At 32.9% G+C, this 23,837-nt stretch overlaps 4 protein-coding genes across 13 annotated transcripts in view; 3 read left to right on the forward strand and 1 right to left on the reverse strand.

Moving 5' to 3' along the window:
* Positions 1 to 23,837, reverse strand: part of Dh31-r (Diuretic hormone 31 Receptor) — a 91,438-nt gene that overhangs the window by 41,384 nt on the left and 26,217 nt on the right. For all 7 annotated transcript variants that reach the window (XM_071795763.1, XM_071795741.1, XM_071795770.1 and 4 more), the window contains one exon: positions 13,095 to 13,205. In XM_071795763.1, the coding sequence (XP_071651864.1) occupies positions 13,095 to 13,205 (111 nt within the window). The remainder of the gene's footprint in view (positions 1 to 13,094; positions 13,206 to 23,837) is intronic.
* Positions 58 to 6,896, forward strand: LOC139823280 (juvenile hormone esterase-like). Of its 3 annotated transcripts, none has more exons than XM_071795659.1 (9): positions 58 to 425; positions 1,077 to 1,271; positions 2,803 to 3,091; positions 3,471 to 3,656; positions 4,174 to 4,382; positions 4,495 to 4,669; positions 5,259 to 5,582; positions 5,889 to 6,033; positions 6,145 to 6,896. In XM_071795659.1, exons 2-9 carry the CDS (start codon positions 1,131 to 1,133, stop codon positions 6,302 to 6,304), a joined length of 1,629 nt encoding a protein of 542 aa, XP_071651760.1. In that variant the 5' UTR covers positions 58 to 425; positions 1,077 to 1,130; the 3' UTR covers positions 6,305 to 6,896. The 3 variants fall into 3 exon arrangements, with proteins under 3 accessions (XP_071651760.1, XP_071651774.1, XP_071651764.1); XM_071795673.1 differs by having other exon boundaries at positions 1,113 to 1,271; XM_071795663.1 differs by lacking the exon at positions 58 to 425 and having other exon boundaries at positions 450 to 1,271.
* Positions 6,153 to 11,799, forward strand: LOC139823221 (uncharacterized). The gene is given in 4 exon segments (XM_071795609.1): positions 6,153 to 6,291; positions 8,160 to 8,699; positions 8,701 to 10,828; positions 10,830 to 11,799. Coding segments are annotated over 3 exon segments (3,483 nt in total). The 5' UTR covers positions 6,153 to 6,291; positions 8,160 to 8,265; the 3' UTR covers positions 11,751 to 11,799.
* Positions 15,802 to 22,855, forward strand: LOC139823303 (UDP-glucosyltransferase 2-like). 2 transcript variants are annotated; one of them, XM_071795718.1, is made up of 6 exons: positions 15,802 to 15,954; positions 16,337 to 16,911; positions 19,369 to 19,788; positions 19,933 to 20,164; positions 20,519 to 20,747; positions 21,639 to 22,855. In XM_071795718.1, exons 2-6 carry the CDS (start codon positions 16,507 to 16,509, stop codon positions 21,934 to 21,936), a joined length of 1,584 nt encoding a protein of 527 aa, XP_071651819.1. In that variant the 5' UTR covers positions 15,802 to 15,954; positions 16,337 to 16,506; the 3' UTR covers positions 21,937 to 22,855. The 2 variants fall into 2 exon arrangements, with proteins under 2 accessions (XP_071651819.1, XP_071651829.1); XM_071795728.1 differs by lacking the exon at positions 15,802 to 15,954 and adding an exon at positions 16,154 to 16,257.

Here is a 23,837-nt window from a genome sequence, read left to right on the forward strand (position 1 = left end):
AACTCTATAAGAACTTCATGTCAAGGTTTTTTTTCTAGAAAATACCTGTTATTTTTTCCCATATAAGTTAATATTTTCTTTATAAAAAAATTAACTCTAAATTCGACTGAAACATTGTTTCACCATCCTTATCATCATTGTCGTATAAGATGTCTGAGAGGTAAATGAAAAGTATAAGAAATAAGCAAGTTCAGAGCATCATCTAACAATGGGGCAACTAACTTTCGTACAATTCTATAAGATGATACATCACTGCTTTTAACACGTCTCGTCGGGTCTCGCGTGTAAAACACAAGGCGCATGCGTTTCTCGTTCGAGGCTGTCGCTCCTGGTCGTTCCTTCGCCTTTGTACATATATACAGTTCTTTGGCAAGTTCGAACACATCGCTGATCGATCGTGAATCCTCCGGTCGAAGTCCGAACAGGTAAGAACAAACGCGAGCCACGATATCACGGTGCAAATTTCGCGGAGGAGACCATTATAAAACATTATACAATCGACCGGAATTCGATGAGATCTAATTTAAATCTAGCCGGTTGGATGTGCGTGAGATTGTAGTAACAGTTAATTAGTACGTGCGAGTAACTTTTGCAGTTAATTGTTCACGGATACATATCAAGTTACGTGCCGCATTCGGACAAAGACAGAGCCGATTTGTCGCGCAGCTGATGAAGAAACGGTCTTCCGTTTTTGCGGGTAGACTTGGTCTCGGTTTTTGCATCGCACGCTCGTATATCGCGCAACGTGCATTTCGAGAACGGTAATATTCTAAATTTGCAATGACCGCGTAACATGGATTCTCCACGTGAAATTTTCCGTTACCAAGATGTTTACCGCGAGCGTCGATCCCGCATCCATTTGACTTTCCGCTAATCGAATGACAACATACAGTACCGGTCAAAAGTATTGCATCGCTCATGGAAAGGGAAGTCGTTACTAATAAAGAAAAGCGTACATAAATGATATAAAATCATCGGCGTAGGCTATTAATAAAACTTTATCAACATACTCGATTATAATCTAACTTGTTCCTTGAAATTATTGACATTTTCAAAAACACATCTACGCAACACAGATCAATAAATACGCTGTTTGTCGGTCCGCTCGTCAGTATTCCAGCGTATCCAACATGGACAACAGCAGAGTCGAAATATGCGTGCACGAAGGAAAGTTAATTGGTATTGTAGAAAAAGGTGTTTACGGTGACTACTATACCGCCTTTCGAGGAATACCATATGCGAAACCGCCAATTGGAGAACTTAGATTCAAAGTACGTAAAGTTCTATGCATGCATTTTCAGAAAGAGATAAATTAATTTTAGTTTTAGTCTAACTGAAATGCGATTCTCGTCTGTAACTCGTTATGTTGTCGTTTATTTACTCATATAACGACAGTTGCGCAGGTATACTATATTCACAGAAAAAAGAAGTATCAAATCAACACCGATATACTTGTATATACGCAAGAATATATAATTTTCTTATATAAGAATTTCAACTTTTTATTTCAAGTTTTTTTTCTTGTTAATTGAACCACATATAGAACTTCGTTTAACTATATAAATTACTTCATTCAAGCAAGTTTTCTTCGTTCAACGCAATAAAATGTTATTTCAAGATTATATATTCTTGCGTATATACAAGTATATCAGTGTTGATTTGATACTTCCGAGGATACTTCTTTTTTTTCTGTGTGGTAAAAAAGCTGCGTAATGACAATATAACGATAACGATACTGCATAAAGAGTTACAGAATCGCAGCTCTGATCGCTTATCGCTTATCGCGCTATAAGAAAATTAAAAAAATACGAAAGTCACAACTCTTTTAGAGAAAATTATGATTAAACGATACCGATAAACGATATCTGTTTATCAAGTATGTTATGTAATTATATATAATCTGTTTGTCTTTTATTATTATAGAATCTTACCGTATAATCTCTTTTTCTTTATCTATACATATTGCACCCTGAGAAGAATACCGTCACAACTTAAAAAATTCCGATCTTGAGTTGGGTCCTTAAAAGCACGCCCAAAATGTTACCTATATGTGCTACAGTAGTGTCACAAGTTTATGTGCGAAATCCGCTGCATGGGGCTAAAGTGTCGTTATTCTTGTAAACCAGTTATGTTGTGATTTCTTGAATAAATAGCGCTGTAAGCGAATTGACAAGTGAATCATAGCTGACTCTTCAAGCTCTTCAAGAAAAAATATAAGTTTCATTACAACAAAATATCATAATTGTAATTGCGTTAGTTATCTCACAATTCACAGAAATTGAATTAAATTTGTTTAGAATCATGAATTTTTTAGTTGTGGGAGTATTCTTCTCGAGATGCGATATTTAAACATGAAATAATAATAATGAAATACTATTATTTAGAACAATAATTCAATAAACTAAAAAAGATTACGATAAACAAATTTTTATGCGCGATTGTTCGAAGAAATAACTAATTTCGAACAATTTATTTGTAACATAAATTAATCTTTTAAACTTTTAATTTAAATTAATTAATCTTTGTTAAATAATTTGTTGACAATATAAATTAGTAATTAAGTTTAAAGATATTATATAGTCACAAAAAAAAAGATAAACTAGCATAGACGTCCAGTGCACGCCGTTCCTGATTTATGCGGAACTTACAGCTCATTCATTAGCTTTAAATTGTTCTTATTTAAGAAGTACTACTCAAACGCAATTTTACGTTAAAAAAAAGTAGTTTCTTCTGACTCAGAGAATCGCACGGTGCGCACAAATTTTGAAAAATTCTATATATGAACAGATTTTACGTATTTAGGATCCGGTACCAGCGGAACCATGGTCCGGTGGTAGAGACGCCTCAAAGCACGGAAATATCGCTGTTCAATTGAATGATTTCACACGCGAAATTGAGGGCGATGAAGATTGTCTCTATTTAAATGTATACACAACAAAAATTGAATCCTCGAAAAAACGTACTGTTATGGTATGGATACACGGCGGTGTCTTTTGTTGGGGTTCCGGTGATGCACTCTTTTATGGCCCCGATTACATCGTGCAAAAAGACGTAGTTTTGGTTACCTTGAATTATAGACTAGGCGTTCTAGGTACGTTATTCGTTTCAGTATACAAACATTGTATGTCATTTTGTGGCATTTAATATTAAATGGTTAGATTGTATCTATTTTAACGATTATTTCACTTAGATATGTTGATTTCTCTCTACAGACCTTTCATTCCCAAAGTAAAACATTTCAAAAATATAAATTTATAAAAGAAAAAATGTTAAATCCACATTTATTTATATCACGTTTACAATACGTTATTTACTTTTTGTATACAAGACTAATATTTATATTTGCCGCTCATACGATCAGTGTACTAGAAACAAGTTATGGCGCGATTTTTCCTTGGGATATAAAGTAACCATTTTTTTTTAATTTAAACGAATCGCCTTTATGAAAAAAGATGCATTAATGACTTCAGGTTTCCTAAACCTTTACAACAAAGTGGCAACGGGTAATCAAGGTCTGAAAGATATAATCATGGCGTTACAATGGGTCCAGAAAAATATATCAAAATTCGGTGGAGACCCAGAAAATGTCACTATCTTCGGTGAAAGTGCTGGTGGAGCCCTCGTACATTATCTCACTCTGTCACCATTAGCCAAAGGTACAATATATTTTGTCGATAGACTTTGAGTAGACTTATCAATACACTCACAATAATTTAGATTCTTCCAATCTCATCCCATTTAAACATGAATTTATTCATATTATTCAACCGCGATTTTTCATTAACAAAAACATACAAACACTACAGTACGTTTAAATAATAAATTCATTCTCTTTTTCTCTTTCAGTTAATTTCAAATCAGATATATTTAAAAAAAATTATTTGTAGTTTTTAAATAAATAATTCAAATTTTAATTACAAAGTCATATTAGTAAAATATTAAAATTTATAAAATAACTAAAAAATTTCCGAGGCAGAGAGAGAGAGAGAGAGAGAGAGAGAGAGAGAGAAATTGTTAGTAATAAAAAATTAATCACAAAGATTAAGGACTCAATGCCATGGTTAAAAAAACTTGAATTGATTTTCAAATAATTTGTATATTACCAAAAACAAAAGAAGAAAAATTTTTTGATGACAAGATGTATAGAATTAATTTATTACGACTGTTTTACAGGTTTATTTCATAAAGCGATATCGCAAAGCGGCGTCATAAGGTGTCCTTGGGCTTTTACCGAACAACAACTACATTTGGAAAAAGGTTTTCGGCTCGCCGAGAAACTTGGAAAAGCGACCGCAGATCCGAAAGTCGCTTACGAGTTCCTCAAAACAATCGATGCGAAAAAGCTTATAGAAACTGAACGGAAGTGTCTCTTGACGGAATCAGTAATTATCTGAACATTTAATCGTAATTATATAAGTGCAATAAATTATAGTATGCACGCTATTTTTAATCTATGCGAATAAAATGCTTTCTTTGATAATATTTTTTTCGCAGGAGCTATTACAATTTAGCATGATATTTACACCCTCTTTGGATCACGAATCATCGAATCCAGTTTTCCCAGAGGAAGATCCAGAGACGTTTATGTGCCGCGAGGTTAAAGTACCATTTCTTTTAGGTTTTACCAGTTGCGAGGGATCTTTTATTGTATGCAGTGGCATTTTCGGACGTGAGTTTCTATTTTTATCTTTATAAAGTATATTTTTAAACGCTTCGAATTTTCATATAATGTGTTGTGTTCAAAATAACATAATATTAGTATTAGGTGACTTAGCAAACATGCACTGTCAATGCTTATTGCTTACAATTAAATGCTATTTTCACGAATAATATTGTACAATGTACATACATCTATATAAAGTTAGTAAATTTTATTAATCCGTAATTTTGGAATACATATATAAGAATCATAATTAATTGCTAGAACATTTTTGTCCCAAGATAACTTTATTGTACGTTTGTCTATAGTTAAGTTTCGTTATCGTAGAGCGTGTTGAGATAAATGTATATTGTTAATTGCGGCATCATATGCCGTATTATCTATGTAATGTATCTCTCTCATGTCGCATTCTTTTTATAAGATCACACTATAGGAAAAATGTTAAATAATGTTTCGACAACATATTTTCTTTGACAAATGTGCTTAAATCAATTAATTTTCTAGCTTGAAAGAAAGATTTGTTAAAATATTCATTACTTATCACGCAACAATCTTATATATAGAAAATAGTATTAAAATGTTTTTAAAATTATTTCAGACATAAGCAAAGAGGATCTGGAAACAATCAATTCCGATTTCAAGAAAGCTATATTGCCCAGATGTTTAGCTACATTATCAAAAATATCAATCACAATCGAAGAATTGAAATCTTTATATTTTGGTGACAAAGCAGTGTCAGAGGAAACTGTAATGAATTACGTTGATTTTATCAGCGACGAATTCTTCTGTCGTGGCGTAATGGAAGTGGTGGATATTCAGACAAAATTGAATAATAATGATAACAAAACAACGTATCTGTATCAATTTTCATACGAGAGTGAAAATAATCCCTTTAGAAAAATATTTAAAGTTCAGACCCCAGGTATTATCATTAATTTATTTAAAACTATTTAACAACTTGTAATTACTTCAAAACTATCTAACGACTTTTAATTTTAGAGAGTATGTATATCATTTTATGTTGTAATTACACATATCGCAATTACAACATAAAATAACTCCAAATATTTCTAAATTTTTTAGTTTTTAAATCTATAGGTCATGGTTTTAAAGAAACAAAAATGGTTTTATTTTATATAATTTAATTTAAAAAGTAATCTGTCTTTTAAAGCATTTAGAAGATTAATTTACAGATTTTAATTAACGGTTAAATGATAATATTTTATAGGTGTGACTCATACCGAGGAATTGGCGTACTTATTTCATCCTTATATAATGAAAGATTTGGGCTTGTCACCACCTGCAGTTGATTCGGAAGACTATAAGATGATAAATTGTTTAACGCAAATGTGGACAGATTTTGCTAAAACAGGGTACGAGAATATCTTTTTTTTTTCGAATTTTAAACTTTTTTTTTTAATTTTCGCGACATTGTAATTTTATTACGTATCGCGTATTAATGATTAACTCTCAATCTGATTTAGGGATCCAACGCCTGCTACAAATTTGTGGTTGTCAGTGACCGATTCACAAAGCGGAAAATACAATTATCTGAATATCGATACAAACTCGCAAATAAAGGTCTTCCGTAAAGGAGAAGAAAGATGGGATTGGGAAAAGAAGAAAAATAAGTTACGGCACTAAAATTTTATCTACATTAAAATTAGGTTTCTCCGGGTACCTTTTGCGTTTATAAATATTCTCTCGTTATTTTTCAAAGATATTTTATATAACGGAAAGTGGAGGCACTATTGTTATTCCCCTACGATTGTATAAGTTCAGGATCGGTTTTAGTTAGTGGAAATAAGGAGATTATAATGTTTTTTGAACTATCACTTATTAAAATCAAGAAATTTTTCACGATCATTAAACTTAAAAAGTATTAGTAAATCATGCAATCAAGTAATTTTAACTAAATACTGAGGATTTTGCAAGATAAAATTAACTATAAAATCGTAACGGAAATTAAATTTAAAAGAAAAATAAATTTTTTGTTATATTTAGTATTGCATTAAATTTTTCGTGTTTTTGTATCATTAATATGGCATATATATCACTTCCATATATTATCTTATATTTATTTTGTATATCTCGCGCAAATCGCAGCTTATTCAGTTTTTTTTTTTGTATTTCATAATATACCTATGCATATTCAACTCTTTTAAATTTAAAAGCAATTTTGATTGATCGTTACATAGAATTGTCTTTCTCGTTGAATTAAACTCTAAGAACTTCATTTCAAGGTTTTTTTCTAGAAAATACCTGTCATTTCTTTTCCCATATAAGTTAATATTTTCTTTATAGAAAAATTAACTCTAAATTCGACTGAAACATTGTTTCACCATCCTTATCATCATTGTCGTATAAGATGTCTGAGAGGTAAATGAAAGTATAAGAAATAAGCAAGCTCAGAGCATCATCTAACAATGGGGCAACTAACTTTCGTAGTACAATTCTAAGATGATACATCACTGCTTTTAACACGTTGTCGGGCCTCGCGTGTGAAACACAAGGCGCATGCGTTTCTCGTTCGAGGCTGTCGCTCCTGGTCGTTCCTTCGCCTTTGTACAGTTCTTTGGCAAGTTCGAGCACATCGCTGATCGATCGTTTCGTGAATCCTCCGGTCGAAGTGAACAGATCGGAAGAAACGCGAACCACGATATCACGGTGCAAATTTCGCGGAAGAGACCATTATAAAACATTATACAATCGACCGGAATTCGATGAAATCTAATTTAAATATAGCCGGTTGGATGTGCGTGAGATTGTAGTGACAGTTAATTAGTGCGTTAACGTTTGCAGTTAATTGTATGTACACAAATACATATCAAGTTACGTGCCGCATTCGGCTAAAGACAGAGCCGATCTGTCGCGCAGCTGATGAAAAAACGGTCTTCCGTTTTTGTGCGTGGACTTGGTCGACTTGGTCTCGGTTGTGCATCGCACGCTCGTATATCGCGCATCGTGCATTTCGAGAACGGTAATATTCTAAATTTGCAGAGACCACAATAACGTGCATTCTCCACGCGAAATTTTCCGTTACCAAGATGTTTACCGCGAGCGTCGATCCCGCATCGATTTGACTTTCCGCTAATCGAATGACAACATACAGTACCGGTCAAAAGTATTGCATCGCTTATGGAAATGGAAGTCGTTACTTTAATAAAGAAAGGTCTACATAAATAATATAAAATTTTATTTTAGTATATTTTATGCTGTTATTTTATGCTTTGATAAAGTACTTTGAGAAAACAAACAAATGATTTTAATGATTTAATTGCGTTGTTTTATATATTATCGTCAACGAAAATTATTCAATTAATTCATTAAGAGCTTTGTTTTTTTTTCTCAAAGTATTCTTATCAAGGCATAAAATAACAGTACTAAAATAAAATTTTATAAAATTTATGTACGCCTTTCTTTTAAGTAACGACTTTCCTTTCCATAAGTGATGCAATACTTTTAACCGGTACTGTACGAATATATGATCTTTGTTTAGGTTTACTTGAGCGAAGGTGACAATTCCGGATAACGAAAGAGGATAAACCAGAGATTCGCACACGCTATTTATGGGATATATTATACATATATAGAATATTTTCACAATGGACTGCGAGATACCTCGCGGCTTGGAGATGTCTTATCTGCAGGCAATTCAAAAGATACCGGGCGATACCGCTGGTGAGAAGTGGCGTTGGATCGGAAGATTGATTTTGCATCAGGATAGCGAGGATCTTGGGCAACTTCCGCCAGAATTGCAGCCTATACTGCGCGTGGAAATTGCCGTCAAGAAGAAGAGGCACGAGGAAATAACGTCGGCGCTCAAGCACGAGGACCTGACGATAATAAACCGGGCTTTTAAGGCCTTCTGGTTTTTTGATGGCAGCCACAAGGAGATCATCGACGTCGCGTACTTCTGTGAACGTCTCTTTCCTTACGTTGCCATAAATACGAGGACGCGTATCGTGTTTACACTCGCACATCGATTGTCCGGCAAGGATCCGGTTTTCGCACAGCAAATGTTCACGGCAGTGGCATCTGATCTTTCACAAAAATCCGGATTTGGTAGTGCGTTTTCTCAAATTATTGAATCCCGGACTTACAAATACGACTTATCGCAAGCGTTTGGCGATCGGCATCAATAATTACGAGCATTTCTTGCCTAAATTAATAAAGAGACGAATAGAAGCTTTCGTGGAACTCTACGAGATTTATCAACCGAGTATTGTTTTGAGCAACACGTGTGCCGAAATATTTCTGAAAAAAGCCAAGCAACACCTGATAGAAAAGCCATTTATATACATCCGCATCTTACCACCCCAAAAAATCAATCAGTATTTGATGGAAAGCATATTTCCGAGTTTGTTGCCTGATGACATGTGCGACTTCTCGACAAATACTATGCTCGATTACTTGAAATATTATCCACATGATAAGAAATACGAGCTGCTACGTACATCGTATGAGACTAAATACAATGCTAATTTTCTCGAGACGGAGAATGTGACGCCAGATTTATTACGATTCTTACCTGCCGAGGAACGGATCAAACAAGCTAGAATTAAAATCGGGAAGATGGTTTGTGCGATTCCGGGACATTACAAGACAGCTTGGATTTGTTATTTATCTGCTAACGAAGCGATACCAGTTATCAAGGAAACAATAAATAAAACTGCAGATGAAAACCATAGGCTTGATTTAATTATGCAAATGATGTATGCTTGTAAGATTAATGAGGATGACGATGCGTTGTCCGATACCTTAACATACGTCTTAAATAGACATAAAAATGAAAACTATCATGTACTTAAAACCATTTTAAGTCATCTTTTTGTAAAATATGATATACCTCATTTAAACAGAAAGCAGGGCTCTCTTGTATTGGAAATTGTTAAATTGTTTTATATAAAAAATGATTCCATACCGACAGAGATACTCAAGGCTCTAGTACTTTTTAAATGTATACATAATATGCCAATTGAGGATCTGCTCGATATAACGCTAGAACGTTATAAAGACTGGACAAAGTTCAACATGATCACAGAATATCCACAATATGAGAAACAATGCCTTATAACTTTCGCAAATCTCATTCAAAAAAAGTATTTGCAAGATTTCCTACCAAAACAAGAGATGTTTTGCCGATTTGTCGTAGCAACGTACGATTTCAACGATAGATGTAAACGTTCGCGCATCGAGATAAAAAAAATGACAATTAGAGATTATCCTTGGCTAATAGACGTTATTCGGGCTATTTCCCTGCTTAATTACACTGATGACTTTTGGGATGCGATACGCGTATTAAAGTTGAATGAACCAGAATTATTTGGCAGTTGGTCAATTCGTGAACCATGTTCACGAAATGACCAACCACGTTCACGAAATTCATTTGATATCGCGAAAGTAAAATCAGGCGCGGCGCTTGCTCTATTAAAACGAGACTTACGAAAGATACAGTTTGATTGGTTCAATTACTTATCAGCTTGCAAGGCGGCCTGTTATCACAAACAGGTGCAACGCTTCATCAGGGCCATACGTTGGTATAAAGACCTACCTATTAAATTTGCTAAATGTTGCATGGATGATGTACACGAAAAGTGTAAAAGTAAAATATCGCGTAGCATGGCTATTCTGGCCATTCTACTTCACGGTGATGTAGTGACAAAACTAATCGACCCTCTCACACCTACAGAAACAACGATAGATATTAGTCATTCGGATAATGCGAGGGATAAATACAAACTCGTGCGAGGTTTATCGTTGAGCATGAGACTTTCTAATCCGCCTGTGGCTCTCGATCTTGTCGTTAGATTATGCACAGGAGATTACTTGTCAATAGCTTTGATGACACTAACGAATGTAAGTAGGCGGACTTATTTGCCCAAAGTGATATCAATCGCGCAAAAGTTGACGAGTATGCGCGTAAGCGTGCGAAAGCATGGGATTAGGCTAATGTACTTGATAGCTTCCATGCGCGAGCTTATGGATTTCTACCAGAAAACGTGGACGACCGAGAACCATTATTCAATACGACAAATTTTATTCGAAGCGGCCCAGAAATTGTTCCTTACAGACCCAAAACCCGAAACTTGGTCCCTATATTGTCAAACTATGTCAACGTTGAATCTCGAAGATGAAAGGTTCTTTTCGGAAATGAAGCTGTTTCCTGGACATCCCCGAAGAATATGTCATGAAATATCTTGATCTATGGCTCAAAACGATAGATCATTTTCAAGAAATGGGATTAGATGTCGAGAAGATAAACAAATATACTGTTGAATATTTGGCAATGTTTAAATTAACCGAAATATTTGGCAATGTTTCTAACCTTCTGTCCGAAGAATTTGTCGAGAATATACTTCAAAGATATTTGTTCCACGTTAATACTTATGTATCTGAAAAAGCGAGATATATTCTGTTATTGTACATTTCCCCAAGGCATATGGACAAACACGCAGCGCGTTCTAAAATATTCATCGATGTCTTGCGCAAGATATCTTTCGTCAATGATGAGAACGTGCCTCAATCTCTTAAAAATTCACACTTCTGTCTAGTCAACAAAACTGTGCGTTCACTCATAAATAATTACGTCACTGCCTACGTTCAAACGTGCTTTGATTTGGACACGCCTATTAATTCACAAGTCATCGATTATATGCTAATGAGATTTTCATCTGACTTGTCACCTACACAGGATGCGAGCTCTTATTTGCGGTTATTCTACGCGAAAACGTTGCAAGAATGTATGGAATCTTCAAGCAAGGAATCCTTTGGTCTGAGAATCGGTCAACGGTTGCCCGAATTAATCAATATCTTCTCGCCGCTATCAAAGCAATTAATCTCGATCATGACCGAGATTCTCAAGAACTTCGTAGATTACGAAGTCCAGTTTAGCATCATGGAAGGCCTCATTGAGGCTGATAATACGTATTCTTGTTTTATGGCTGCGATGATGTTCACGTCCGCGTCGTTACGGGAGTCGTTCCGACAAACGGCAAAATACGATCAATTGATCGAAAAATTCCGAAAAATGCAAGACCCTACTATTAAGACTGTTTTATACAATCATTTTTATGAATGTTATTATTGAAGACAAATCGATTTGAAAACTGTTAATTAAGCGAGTCGAAGGAACTAAATACTATGGCGAGTGAATTTTATACGCGTACCCCCATTGCGATAATATTTTATTACGATAAACATTATTTTGTTTCGTTATTGTATAATTGATAATTGAATTGCAAGTGTATTTTTGTATAAGTTAAACTATTAGTGCGCAAGTTTTTTTTTAGTGATGTACTCACACGCACATATGCATTCACATTGAAATATCGATTTTCTATTTTGGGAGATACGTCATGCCTAAAGTTTTTCAGTTTTTCAAACATAAAATGTTTCTCGTAGGAATAAATGCATATATTATAAGAGAGTTGCTAGTTCGACTTTATAAGATAAATAAAATAAATATACGCATATTTTTAGTCTTTTACAAATATTATAGAATAAGTAAATGCGCAATGTAAGTTAAATAATAAAGATTTTTTCAAAGCAATTTAAATAGATACGGCATTGCACAGCGTGTATCCATTTGTCTCAATTATACATATATTATTTAATATGCATTATATTTACTATCAGTACGTTTTTAAAGCAAATAATGGATGCATTCTTTGCGGCATACGATGACTTTTTTCAAACAAGCCTTCTAATATCTCCTTTAAAAAATCTTTTTCTAAAATACACGATTTAATAATTTCGAAGAAAGTAATAAAATTTTTTTTACTCTAAAGTATGCGACTTTGAAGCTCTTAAACTGATTTCGAATAATTCAAATTATATTTATATGTCCCCGTGTTAGCGCCGATAAAAATAATACTGTCGAACGGCGAGCCAGAATGCTAAACATATTTGTTGATGTATTTATGGGGCTTATGAGCAGAGAATTCGCGAGTTCTTTCACGAATTATAGATCGTGCGACACGAGCTTTTCATAAAGACAAATGAAGATAGTTGATATCATCGGGTAAGTAAATTGAGATATATATTTTAAGTATTTTATCTTTACTGAAGATAAGATTATCAATTAATGTATATTATAAAAATGCAAGTCATTTATTATTATCTGTAATATGAAAGAGAAAGAGAAAGAGAGAGGGAAAAGAAATGGTAAAGATATAAGATAAGAGAAATTTGAAATGCCTAGGTGTGATTTCTCGAATCATCTTTTCGAAAAAATATAAAGATAGTTGCCGTATGTTAATTACACACAACCAAGACTTATTTCACTCGAGCAAGTAGAATTTCAAATAAAAAATAACAGTAGTAGTCATTAGTTATAACGACCATTAATAACGACTGATTGTTCATCGGAAAGAGAAAAAACGACAGCGTGATTAATTTTATCGCATTGCTACAGCTACTGGCGTGTACTTACGTGATGCATCGAAGCCAGTGATGAAATCGGGACATGGTATATAAGCTGTTGATCCCGCTGGAGTGTTCGGCCAACAAGACCATCCATCGAAAGTGAGTCGACAATATGGCTCTGAAATAAGAGTTTGAATAAAAGATTATAACAGAATGTTAGGTCAATGACCTCGTAAAATGCGTTTGTTAACGTTTGACAGCGCGCCGAGATTAAATCTCAACATATAAAAAATTGCGTAGCAATATAATGACATCGTAAGGAAAATATCATAGCGCCGCGTCAGTTGACTACAGCAAATTGGGTAAATTTTCTCATGCAATATATGACGGTCGTAAAAAAAGACAATTCGTAACATATTACTCATGACCACTAAAAAAGATATATATCCCGAAGCACAAAAGACACGTTCCCTACATACACGAGATCCGTAAGAGGCTCATAAAATCTTCTCGTTTAGGAGAATAGAACAAATTCGAGGCCGATCTGCACTTGTACAAAAGTATTGCAGGCGCACATAAAATCTGACCGATTTATATAATCCAAGATATATTATAAATTATAGCATACCCTATTACATATTTTCATAACTGATATGGAATATCAAGACACATGATATGAAAATATCATGTCTTAATATATCTTGAGCTTGTATGTTTTTTTTTTAATTGTTATTTGTATCTTAATACGTTTTCTTCGTATATATAAACTATTCATAAATGCATAAAAAGAGTACAAGAATCCATGTAGAAAAGATAAACTAACTTTGCTCTGTATTAATGCAAAATCACGTTTAAGGGATTCCATCGTGGTTACAAGCTCGAGAAAGTTCGCATTTGCTCGCAGGATTCAAGTTTCAAAGAAACGCTGATAACATGGATTTCATCCGAGATCTCTTGCGATTTCGCGCTAACTTTTATTGAAAATAAATCACTTTCTTCTTTCTATCGTATGGCTATAGTCTGAGAGAATGGCGACATACGCGATCGTACAGAAAGAATAACTGAAAAAGCCACATAGAACATTTTCCCTTTCGAATTCCACGAAGCCAGATAACCGCACATTTTGAAAAGTTAATATTACGGAGATAGAACAAATTTTCCAGGATTAATGTTTGAGTCCGTTTACATTACAAAAATTTTGTTCATGTGTCACATGAACTTTAACATTTATATGTCGGACATAGAATGTCTCTTTATCTCATGTAGAGCACATTTTGCATTTCCCAAACGCCTAACAGATCATTTTGGCGAGCATTTCACGTCAGAAACTGTTTCAAGGTATGTAACATTTTGGAAATTCTTATATCTTTACGGTTTGTGGAATCTTTCGATATGATCGAGAGAACTTTATGCAATTAAATTTGCAAAAATTCTCTTGATCGGATCTCTTGCAAACAGTTCAGAACAGAAGTAATTTTTTAAATCTATAGATCTCTTACAGCGAAATAAAAAAATAAATGTATAGCAAAATTCATCTTTTAATTAATCTCAAACAAGATTTATTTTAATAGAATTTTAAGGTTGAATTATTTTATTAAAATGTAGGAAAATAAAAACAATTTACTACAAATGGCCTGTTACTAAATTTTTGTTGGACCAAAATTCATTCTTAAATTGTTAAAAAATCTTAACCGAAGATGTCATTAGGAAAATTGTTTTGATGAAACTTACATATTAATTGCAAACAGAAGATTAATTTAAAAATTTTATTTTTATATAGGGAATGAAAGCTTATAAAATGCAATCCAGATAATTCCAATTGTAACTTTATTTTGCATCACATTTACGCATTATGTGTGCTTGTACAAAAAAATTTGCATAAAAAGCAATGAATTTTAAGTGTTATGTGAAAATGTTAAAAAGATATAAAAATGTTAAGTTCCAACATTTTACTGACTGAACGTTAGTATATACGTAAATTTCAAAAGTTAATATAAAAAAGTTTATAATAATTATTAAAATATCGTAAACTTTATTGTATTTCATCAATTACATTTTGTTCAACCATATACGCACGTAAAGCATTTCTGTTGTCTAATATAAACTTGTTTCTTTACTAATAGCGTAAAAAGTCAAGTATACCAGTTGTAGGTATATAAGTACAAGTTATAAAAGTTTCAATTGTACCAGTTGTACAAGTATAAAGATTAGTTGATAGAAATAGCGCGGAGAATAAAAATACAGTAATTTAACCAGAAAAAACATTTACGTATACAAATATTATTATAATATTTGATATTGTATGTGTAGTAATGATATATAATAAAATTAGTCGAAAAATTTTTGAAAAAAATATATAAATTATAATAATTTAATTAACAATTTTAATTTAAATTTTGGCGGTCTATATTTGTTATATTTCTTATTTCTTTAATTTATTTTAAATTTCTCTCTTTATTTCTTTAATTTTTTAAATGAATTTTAAATTAATCTAACTTTTTTAAATTCTTAATATAAGATTTAAAAATATTGAATCAAAATACAAATAATATACATATAGATGTGTGTGTGCGCGCGTATGTGCGTGTATGTATGTGTCTATGTATGTGTGCATGCGAGCGCACAAATATATATAAATAAAAATCGTGTATCACAACAAAATACAAAGAATAAAATAAAAATTATAATCTGCAAAATGTATATTCCGAAATACGTATATCGTGAAAGTTTTCAGATCAACTTCGACAGATGGACACCTGCACGCTTGGAACGCAACGCCTGAGGCGTTTATTTACCACCACCACCATCACCACTTCCACTCATCTCCATTATCGTGTATCTTTCCTCTAGCAAAAGAACGGTCAGTATTCATTGCCCAACTGACTGCAATGAAGTTGTGACAGAAATTCTCTGCGAGATATCAGACGGTAAGCAATATTTTGGAGCATTAAATCATCTCTTTTGCCCGATTGTTACAATTTGATACAAAATTGTCGTGTGTTATCGAATAGTGAGTAACATTATAATTTCTCTTCATTGTGCACACAGTTTAGAGTGTTACGTATCATTTATGAAATCGCAAAAATTACGACTGAAGCGTTTATTTCGTAATTGTACAACAATGTGCAATTTTACGTGCAAAATGCATACGTAGATAACAAAGAGGCAACAATGAAAATTATTATATCAATAAATTTATGCGCGTAATAATTTTTAGTAGCAGATAGCAGGTAAAGTTCATCTGTAACGCGTAAAACGCAAAAAGCCTTATCTTTATCGATTCTAACGTTGTGTTACTTTATTTTTCAGTTCTGCTGACGTTCCCCCCAGAAGTATGATGAGTAATTGCGATTAGCTAAAGTAGCTAAGATAAAAAGTACTGCCTAGTCACTACGCATATCAGGGATTACGTAAGGTGCCAAACATTATTAGATGTAACATATAGTGACGCGAAATCGTGACGCGCTCACTAAATCAACATGAAAGTGTTGCTATCGGTTCTCCTCGCGATTTTGGTATGCGACCAAATCGCTAATGGTTACCGAATTCTCGGTGTGTTCCCGTTACACGGCAAGAGTCATTGGATCATGCAAGAGGCACTGATGAAGGAATTGGCGAGACGCGGTCATCAGGTTGATGTGGTCACGCATTTTCCGCTGGAAAAGCCGATACCCAATTACACGGATATCAGCCTGAAGGGCAGTCTTCCACAAGTTATGAACAATATGACCGCGGCGGAAGTACTAGGTTTCAGCACTCCGTCTATATCCAATTTAGTTGCGATGGCTGGAAACAACATTTGCGCGCTGTTGGACCACCCAAAAATACAAGAGCTGATTAAGAACCCACCGCAAGATCCCCCCTATGATATCGTCATACAAGAGGTATGCCCGATGTTTTCAAGTATATGTTCGATCATCCTTGCGTTGCATAAGAAAATTTCTACTATTTCGATTTAATTAAATATATTAATTATATCTACGTAGCCATGGAGTTACATTTTTAATATAATTAAATTATAAATTTTTTTGGTGACTTTTCATGTTGATTTTATCTTCGAAAAGATATCGAACTATCGACTGTATCTAGTATCCTCTAAAATTTTGTAATTTTCTAATTTTTAGGGCCTTTACAATTAAATTTTAAATTTCTTTTTAAGTAAAACTTATTTAATACTAAATGCGGAATAAGATTTTTGATTCATATCTCTGGAGCTTAATCCGCGAGAGAAACTTTCGGCGTTCTTTATAACACAAAAGCCATTAGTATAATTCGACACATTTTTGTTGAGAAAAAACTTTATTTAAGTAAAAAATTTATGATTAAATATAATTTGCAAAAAACCAGTAAGATATTAGATATTCATTAAAAAAAAAAAAATTATACTTAAGAATCGACACAATTAGTAATCAGCGCAAACGGAAAAATGGTACAACTTTGTTCGTGTTCATAAACCCATTATCACGAGATAAGATAGTACTAGCACCTAAAGTGCGACAAAATAATCGATTCCATAAAACTCTTATCATGAAATTACATAAAAGAGATAGTAATCGGAAAATTATATAAATAAAAAAAACTTGATTTTTAATATACATTATGCAGAAATAATTAATAAAGTTAAACAAAACGCGGTTGGATTAAAAGCAAACATAACATTATTAAACAAAAATTATTACCGCTTTTAATAAGATGTTAATTAACTGACTCGCGCTACAACCTGTAACGTGGCAAGTCGTTAATTATTCACCAATTATTAAATATTTATTACGCACGACAGACAACGCTGTTTGATTTTATTAAAGTTGCAGCGTTTTAGTACCGAAAAGCAACTTTTGACACAGATAATCCCGCCCTATTATGTCAATGATAATAATAATGATAATTTCGAGGCCATCGTAAAGCCATTAATTCAAATTCTCTCTTACAATAACTGGATATCGAAATACGAGTGTTACATCAAAATTACCAATTTTGCAAAGCAACTCGAATCATTAGGACTCTTATGACTATCCATTTTTCACAACAATTTTTTCGTTGCTATAAAGATTCTTCATCGCTGAGTCAAGTCTCGTTAATTAATTCAACTCATGAGTTCTGAACTTTTGCGAATTTGTACAACATTCGGCTATATACAACCTTAAATCATATTTTAGATATCGTGACGCAAGAATGAAAGACATTGAAACATGATCCGCGACACCGCAAATATGAATATTTGCACGCAAATGCTGCGTGCAAATATTATGCTATTATATATCATTAAAATAATATAAATAATATATCACGGAAAGACTGTATAATTTATTAAAATGAATTAATTAAATTGGATTCCATCTTGGTTTAATAAAACTTGGTTTAATAAGTCAAATTAGAAATTTTAATTAATTAATTTGCATTATAGCTCAGTTTAACTTAACTCTATCTACATTTATTAAATATTAATATAATAAATTATACTAAGAGTTACGATAATGAAAATAACACGGCTCTTGTATAAGAAGCCTATTCTTTCTAATTGTACCGCCTTGCGCTTTCTGCGTTAAAAATGGAACAGTTATATGTACATTCACACTGGAGGGAAAATGAGAAACGAAACAAAGCAGAAAGCGCAACTATAACGAACAGATGTAATGACACGTGAAATTGCCACACTCAATATAATAAACCGGGAACGTTTGAATCTCGATATGAGTAGTATGATACTTGTTACGTTATTCAATTTGCCTCATTCAGTGAATATCACAGCGTTTAGAGGTTCTAACGAGCTTTTACTTGTTTCCGAATGATTAAATGCAAAATAGTGAATAAATGATGCAAGAATAGACTGGATGTGTTGACTGTAGGTATACTCGTAACACGAAAATTTTATAATCTCGAGAGATGTGACGTAATCAACGTTAGCGTATAATGAAATAGATAGTTAGCAAACTTGTCAGTCGTTGAAAAGCACCATTTTCGCAAAAAATTTCGCAAAAAATGCATAGTTATGAGCCGAGTTCTATAAATACCGATCCCGAATTGCCTCGTTAAATCAGCAATTTCGATGTAATATTTCAGCGTGACATCACGTATTCGCTCTTGTTACTTGAGATATGAACGTCATATCTATTTTTTCTCTTCGCCACGTGCAGCGACGCAACGTGTCATAATGATAATTTGTTTCTCCTCTCTACGAGTGATATCTCAAAGTCGCGTCAAGGTCCAACTGTAACGTAACTTCATTGTTAAATGATTATGATCCGCGGTGCAAAGATGCGCACTCAATATCAAGGGAGTGATTATATAAGATGTAATTTATGAGCGCAAATAATTAATCAATCGATTGACAATATGTGCAGTTGTTCGCGGCACCGTGTTATCTAGCCTTCGGCCGTCATCTCAAAGTTCCCATAGTCACCACGGTAGCCAGCGCTTTCCATGACTGGCTCAACGAGGTGTCCGGCAATCCGATGAATCCTGCTTACGTTCCAAGCTTATTCTCGGAGTACGGCCAAAACATGAATTTCAAGGAACGTTTGACAAATTTCCTATTGACGCATTATCTCTCTTGGCAAATGCATTATTATACAAATGCCCAATTAAAATTTGTAAAGGAGCACTTCGGCATGGACTTGCAGCATATCAAGGATTTATATAGTGATGTAGCTTTGTATCTGGTCAATAGTCATCACTCGTTAAACGGAATCAGACCGATGACCACTAACGTGATCGAGGTCGGCGGTCTGCATCTCAAGGACGATGATAATCCACCGTCACCGGTATGTTTCAATGAGAATCGCTTTTTCCATTATTCGTAGCGCGTTGTGCATGTGATAATCCTGTGTATATCTCATGATAATCAGGAAGAATTACTTAACATCGTTATTTGCTCTAAGAATATGTATATAGAAATATGTATGTAGGAAGTACAAAAATGGTTGGACGAGAGTAAGGATGGCTGCATCTACTTTACATTCGGTTCCATGGTAAGGATCGAAACTTTTCCTAAAGAAATGATACAACAAATTTACGCGTCCTTCGAGAAGATTGCCCCGGTTCGCGTACTGATGAAGGTCGCGAAGAAAGAGGATCTATTACCAGGTTTACCAAAAAACGTCATGACGCAATCGTGGTTCCCGCAGATCTCCGTTCTCAGTATGTATAAATTCTTGCCAGTCACTACTATGTATACTCACACATTAGAGTTATAGAGTGTCAAAGTAACGAACTTTGTTCCTTCATAATTGTTTCGAGAATCATGATTTCCGATAAAAATTCGTAAATTTAGTATATTGCAGTAATATTTGCATATTAAAAATTACGTACAGTCAAATCAAATTCCTAAAACATTGAACTAAATAGAAATCGAATAATTGGTTTTCTGTACGAAAAAATACTCTATAATTATCTTTTAAATTATTATTAGTTTCGTGCACTGTGCATTTGTTCAATTCCCAATCGTAATATTTTCACAATAAAGAAAAAAAACTGTCACTATGAATTTCGCAGAGCATAGAAACATACGAGCTTTCATTACGCACGGCGGGATGTTTGGGACGCAAGAGGCAGTCTATTGCGGAGTTCCTATGATTGGTATCCCTCTGTTTGGCGATCAACGCATCAACATTCAAAATTATGTCAACAAAAAGGTGGCTATTTCGCTAAATTCAATAAACGAAGTCACCGAGGAAAAATTAACTTCGGCAATAAATAAGATCCTGAAGGACCCCTCCTATCGGTAAGTCCTTAAAGACTATAAACATTGGAAAGTCATTGTACAATTTTCTGCTAATTTTAACGTGTTCATCTGGGTTTAATGAAATCATAACATTGATCGAGAGAAACTGCAAACATAGAATTTACCTCTGCTAAATTTACATATAAGATATTACGTTTAGTAACGGCGATATTAACGTTATAATTCATATAACAACATTTTGTTATTAGAAAAAATACTAAATAAAGTCAAATATAATATACGTACAATATATATTATACGTCTATTATATTTGACTTCATTTAGTATTTTTTCTAATAACAAAATATTGTTTAACTAAAAAAAAATGTTATTCTACTTAACGTTAACATAATAAAATTGTGCAACTAACAATAAGAATATTAAAAAAACTTGAAAAGTCGAAATTTACTGCTTTAAATCTTATTAGCCCATTTATTGATCCGCAACCGGTTGCACCGTACATATCGCGGAATAAACAGAGCATGTACTCTCTATTGTAACCAAATCTTGCTTTACTCTCCAATGCATATCGTGAGTCAATTCTAATCAATCGGAATGTGCTTTAAATTCCACATCCATTTCAACTGCCCGAATCCACATGAAACACGTTTTACGCGTAAAGGTTCAATAATAAGGACAAACGCTTCAACCGGACAGGACGAATAAAAAAAGAGAGGAAAATTATAAAATTTATCTAAAAATTGTGCACTTTTATAGCTACTAAAAAGTCGAAATTTTACGATCCAGCGTCAAACAAAAACGTGATATGATGAAAAATTTTGCTCATTGCAAATTTCCGAGTTTTGTCATAATATAATAGATTTTTGTCTATATAAACATTAACCTCGCTATATTGATTGTTAACAAACTTTTTTCTTTTACTCGTTTCAGTGAGAATGTAAAAAAATTGTCGAAGAAATTCCTCGAACGACCGACGAGTGCCTTGAATACATCTGTATTTTGGGTGGAGTATATCGCAAAACACGGAAACATACTTCAATCACCAGCACTTAACCTCTATTGGTGGCAACAGTGTCTACTAGACGTTTACGCCTTTATATTCGTCGTAGTTATCACGGTGCTTTATATCGCGCTGTTTATTCTTCGAAAATTAAAAAATCTCTTGTTCGGATCGCACACTTGTGCAAAAAAGGACAATGCAGCAATGAAGTCAAAGAAGAACAAGTGAAGATGGTGTATAAATAACAATTCTCTTTATTGTAGTAAATTCCTCTCAGAGATCGTTATATTTTTTTTATACGTATGAAAAAAGAATTTTGAGACAGTTTATTAAAAATAACGGTCTCGTTTAATGCTATATATAGCATTTTAATAAAATATATGTTTAATTACTTGTCTGTTTTATATATAATATATATATATATATACACACATATTTTTTAAGGGAGATTTGTTTCTAGAACTATAGCGCAGACATTTATATCCAATAATGTTTATAAAAACTAATAGCATTTTTAATATTTATAGTGAAGCTCAATTTATTTATTTAGGCACGCCAAGTTCTTGAGTCTCGATGTTAAGTTTTTCCTTAACTTCTCATCTGGATATTTCAGCGTTTATTATATTAATATACATGCAGAGAACCAACGAATTAATATAACAAAGTGCAAATGAGCTAAATACTTCTTGCTTAATATATAGATAGCAGTACTAAAAATTGTAATTCAGATCATAACATTGACACTATATGTATATTATGTACTTGATTAATTGCATTGATCTCACGTCTATTTTTGAACAAAGTTAATTTTAGACATCTATTTTTTCCAAAATTCACCAATATATACTTTAAAAATACAGTAATTTAACCAGAAAGAACATTTACACATACAAATATTATTATGATATTTGATATTACATGTGTAGTGATGATATATAATAAAATTAATCAAAAAACTTTTGAAAAAAATATAAATTATAATAATTCAATTAATTAACAATCTTAATATAAATTTTGGCGGTCTATATTTGTTAGGGTAACTGGGGGAAATATGCCAGTGTGGGGAATATGCCACTCGTTATGTTTAACAAAGCGGCTAGGAGCATTGTTGTAAATACTGTGAAATTGTTAAAAATATTATATCTGACGTTTTGCCCAAGTTTTACTTACTTCCTATCAGTATTATAGTTTTTACGGGGTAAGTACAGTATGACAAGTATGACAGATATAACGTGCTTTTTAGAATTTTCTTAGTGTTTTATATAAGATATTCTTCAAGCATTACACTATTTTTAACTCGATTAGCTTGTCATTCTATTAATATTGGTTAGGATGAAAGTATTAAGTACGTCGCCAATTTGTTTTACTGGCAATCGTATAATACAGGCTCATTTTAATATAAAACTGCATCTTGGGGGAATATACCACTACTTAGATAGGGGTAAAATGCCAGTACTGTTTACAGCTTCCTAACCGAGTAGCAGGATACTGCTAGTCGGTTAGGAAGCTGTAAACAGTATAAATAAATATTTTGCCGTATAAATATTGGAAAAATGTTGAAAAAATGATGAAAAACTATTGAAAAATGTTGAATAAACACGTTTATTTCATGCGCTAAGAATATTATAAGCTACGTACTTAATATTTTGCAAAATTGCATTCCGAATACTTTAGACTACTTGTAGCACACAGAGTACTGTTGAAATGCAAAGAAAGTAATAAAAATATTCTTTTACATGTTTTTAGACAAAAATGCCCTTCTAAAGTTAAATTACTATACATGTTTGTATATGTGGCATATTATCCTATACTATGTGGCATATTACCCACATGGGTGGGTAATATGCCACTTTGCAACACTTTTGTATTTCTTTCTTTTTAATAGTAAACAATCAAAATATTTCATTAAAACCATATATAAAAAAACAGATAAAAGAAGGAAAAAAAGACCAGTATGCAAAGATACCTCAAAAAGAAACAGAAATAAGAAAAAATCATATTTTTCTTAAGTGTGGCATATTCCCTCGAGTTACCCTATATTTCTTATTTCTTTAATTTATTTTAAATTTCTCTTTTTATTTCTTTAATTTTTCAAATAAATTTAAAATTAATTTAACTTTTTTAAATTC

The sequence above is a fragment of the Temnothorax longispinosus genome, chromosome 1, assembly GCF_030848805.1.
Source record: "Temnothorax longispinosus isolate EJ_2023e chromosome 1, Tlon_JGU_v1, whole genome shotgun sequence".
Taxonomy (NCBI): Eukaryota; Metazoa; Arthropoda; class Insecta; order Hymenoptera; family Formicidae; genus Temnothorax; species Temnothorax longispinosus.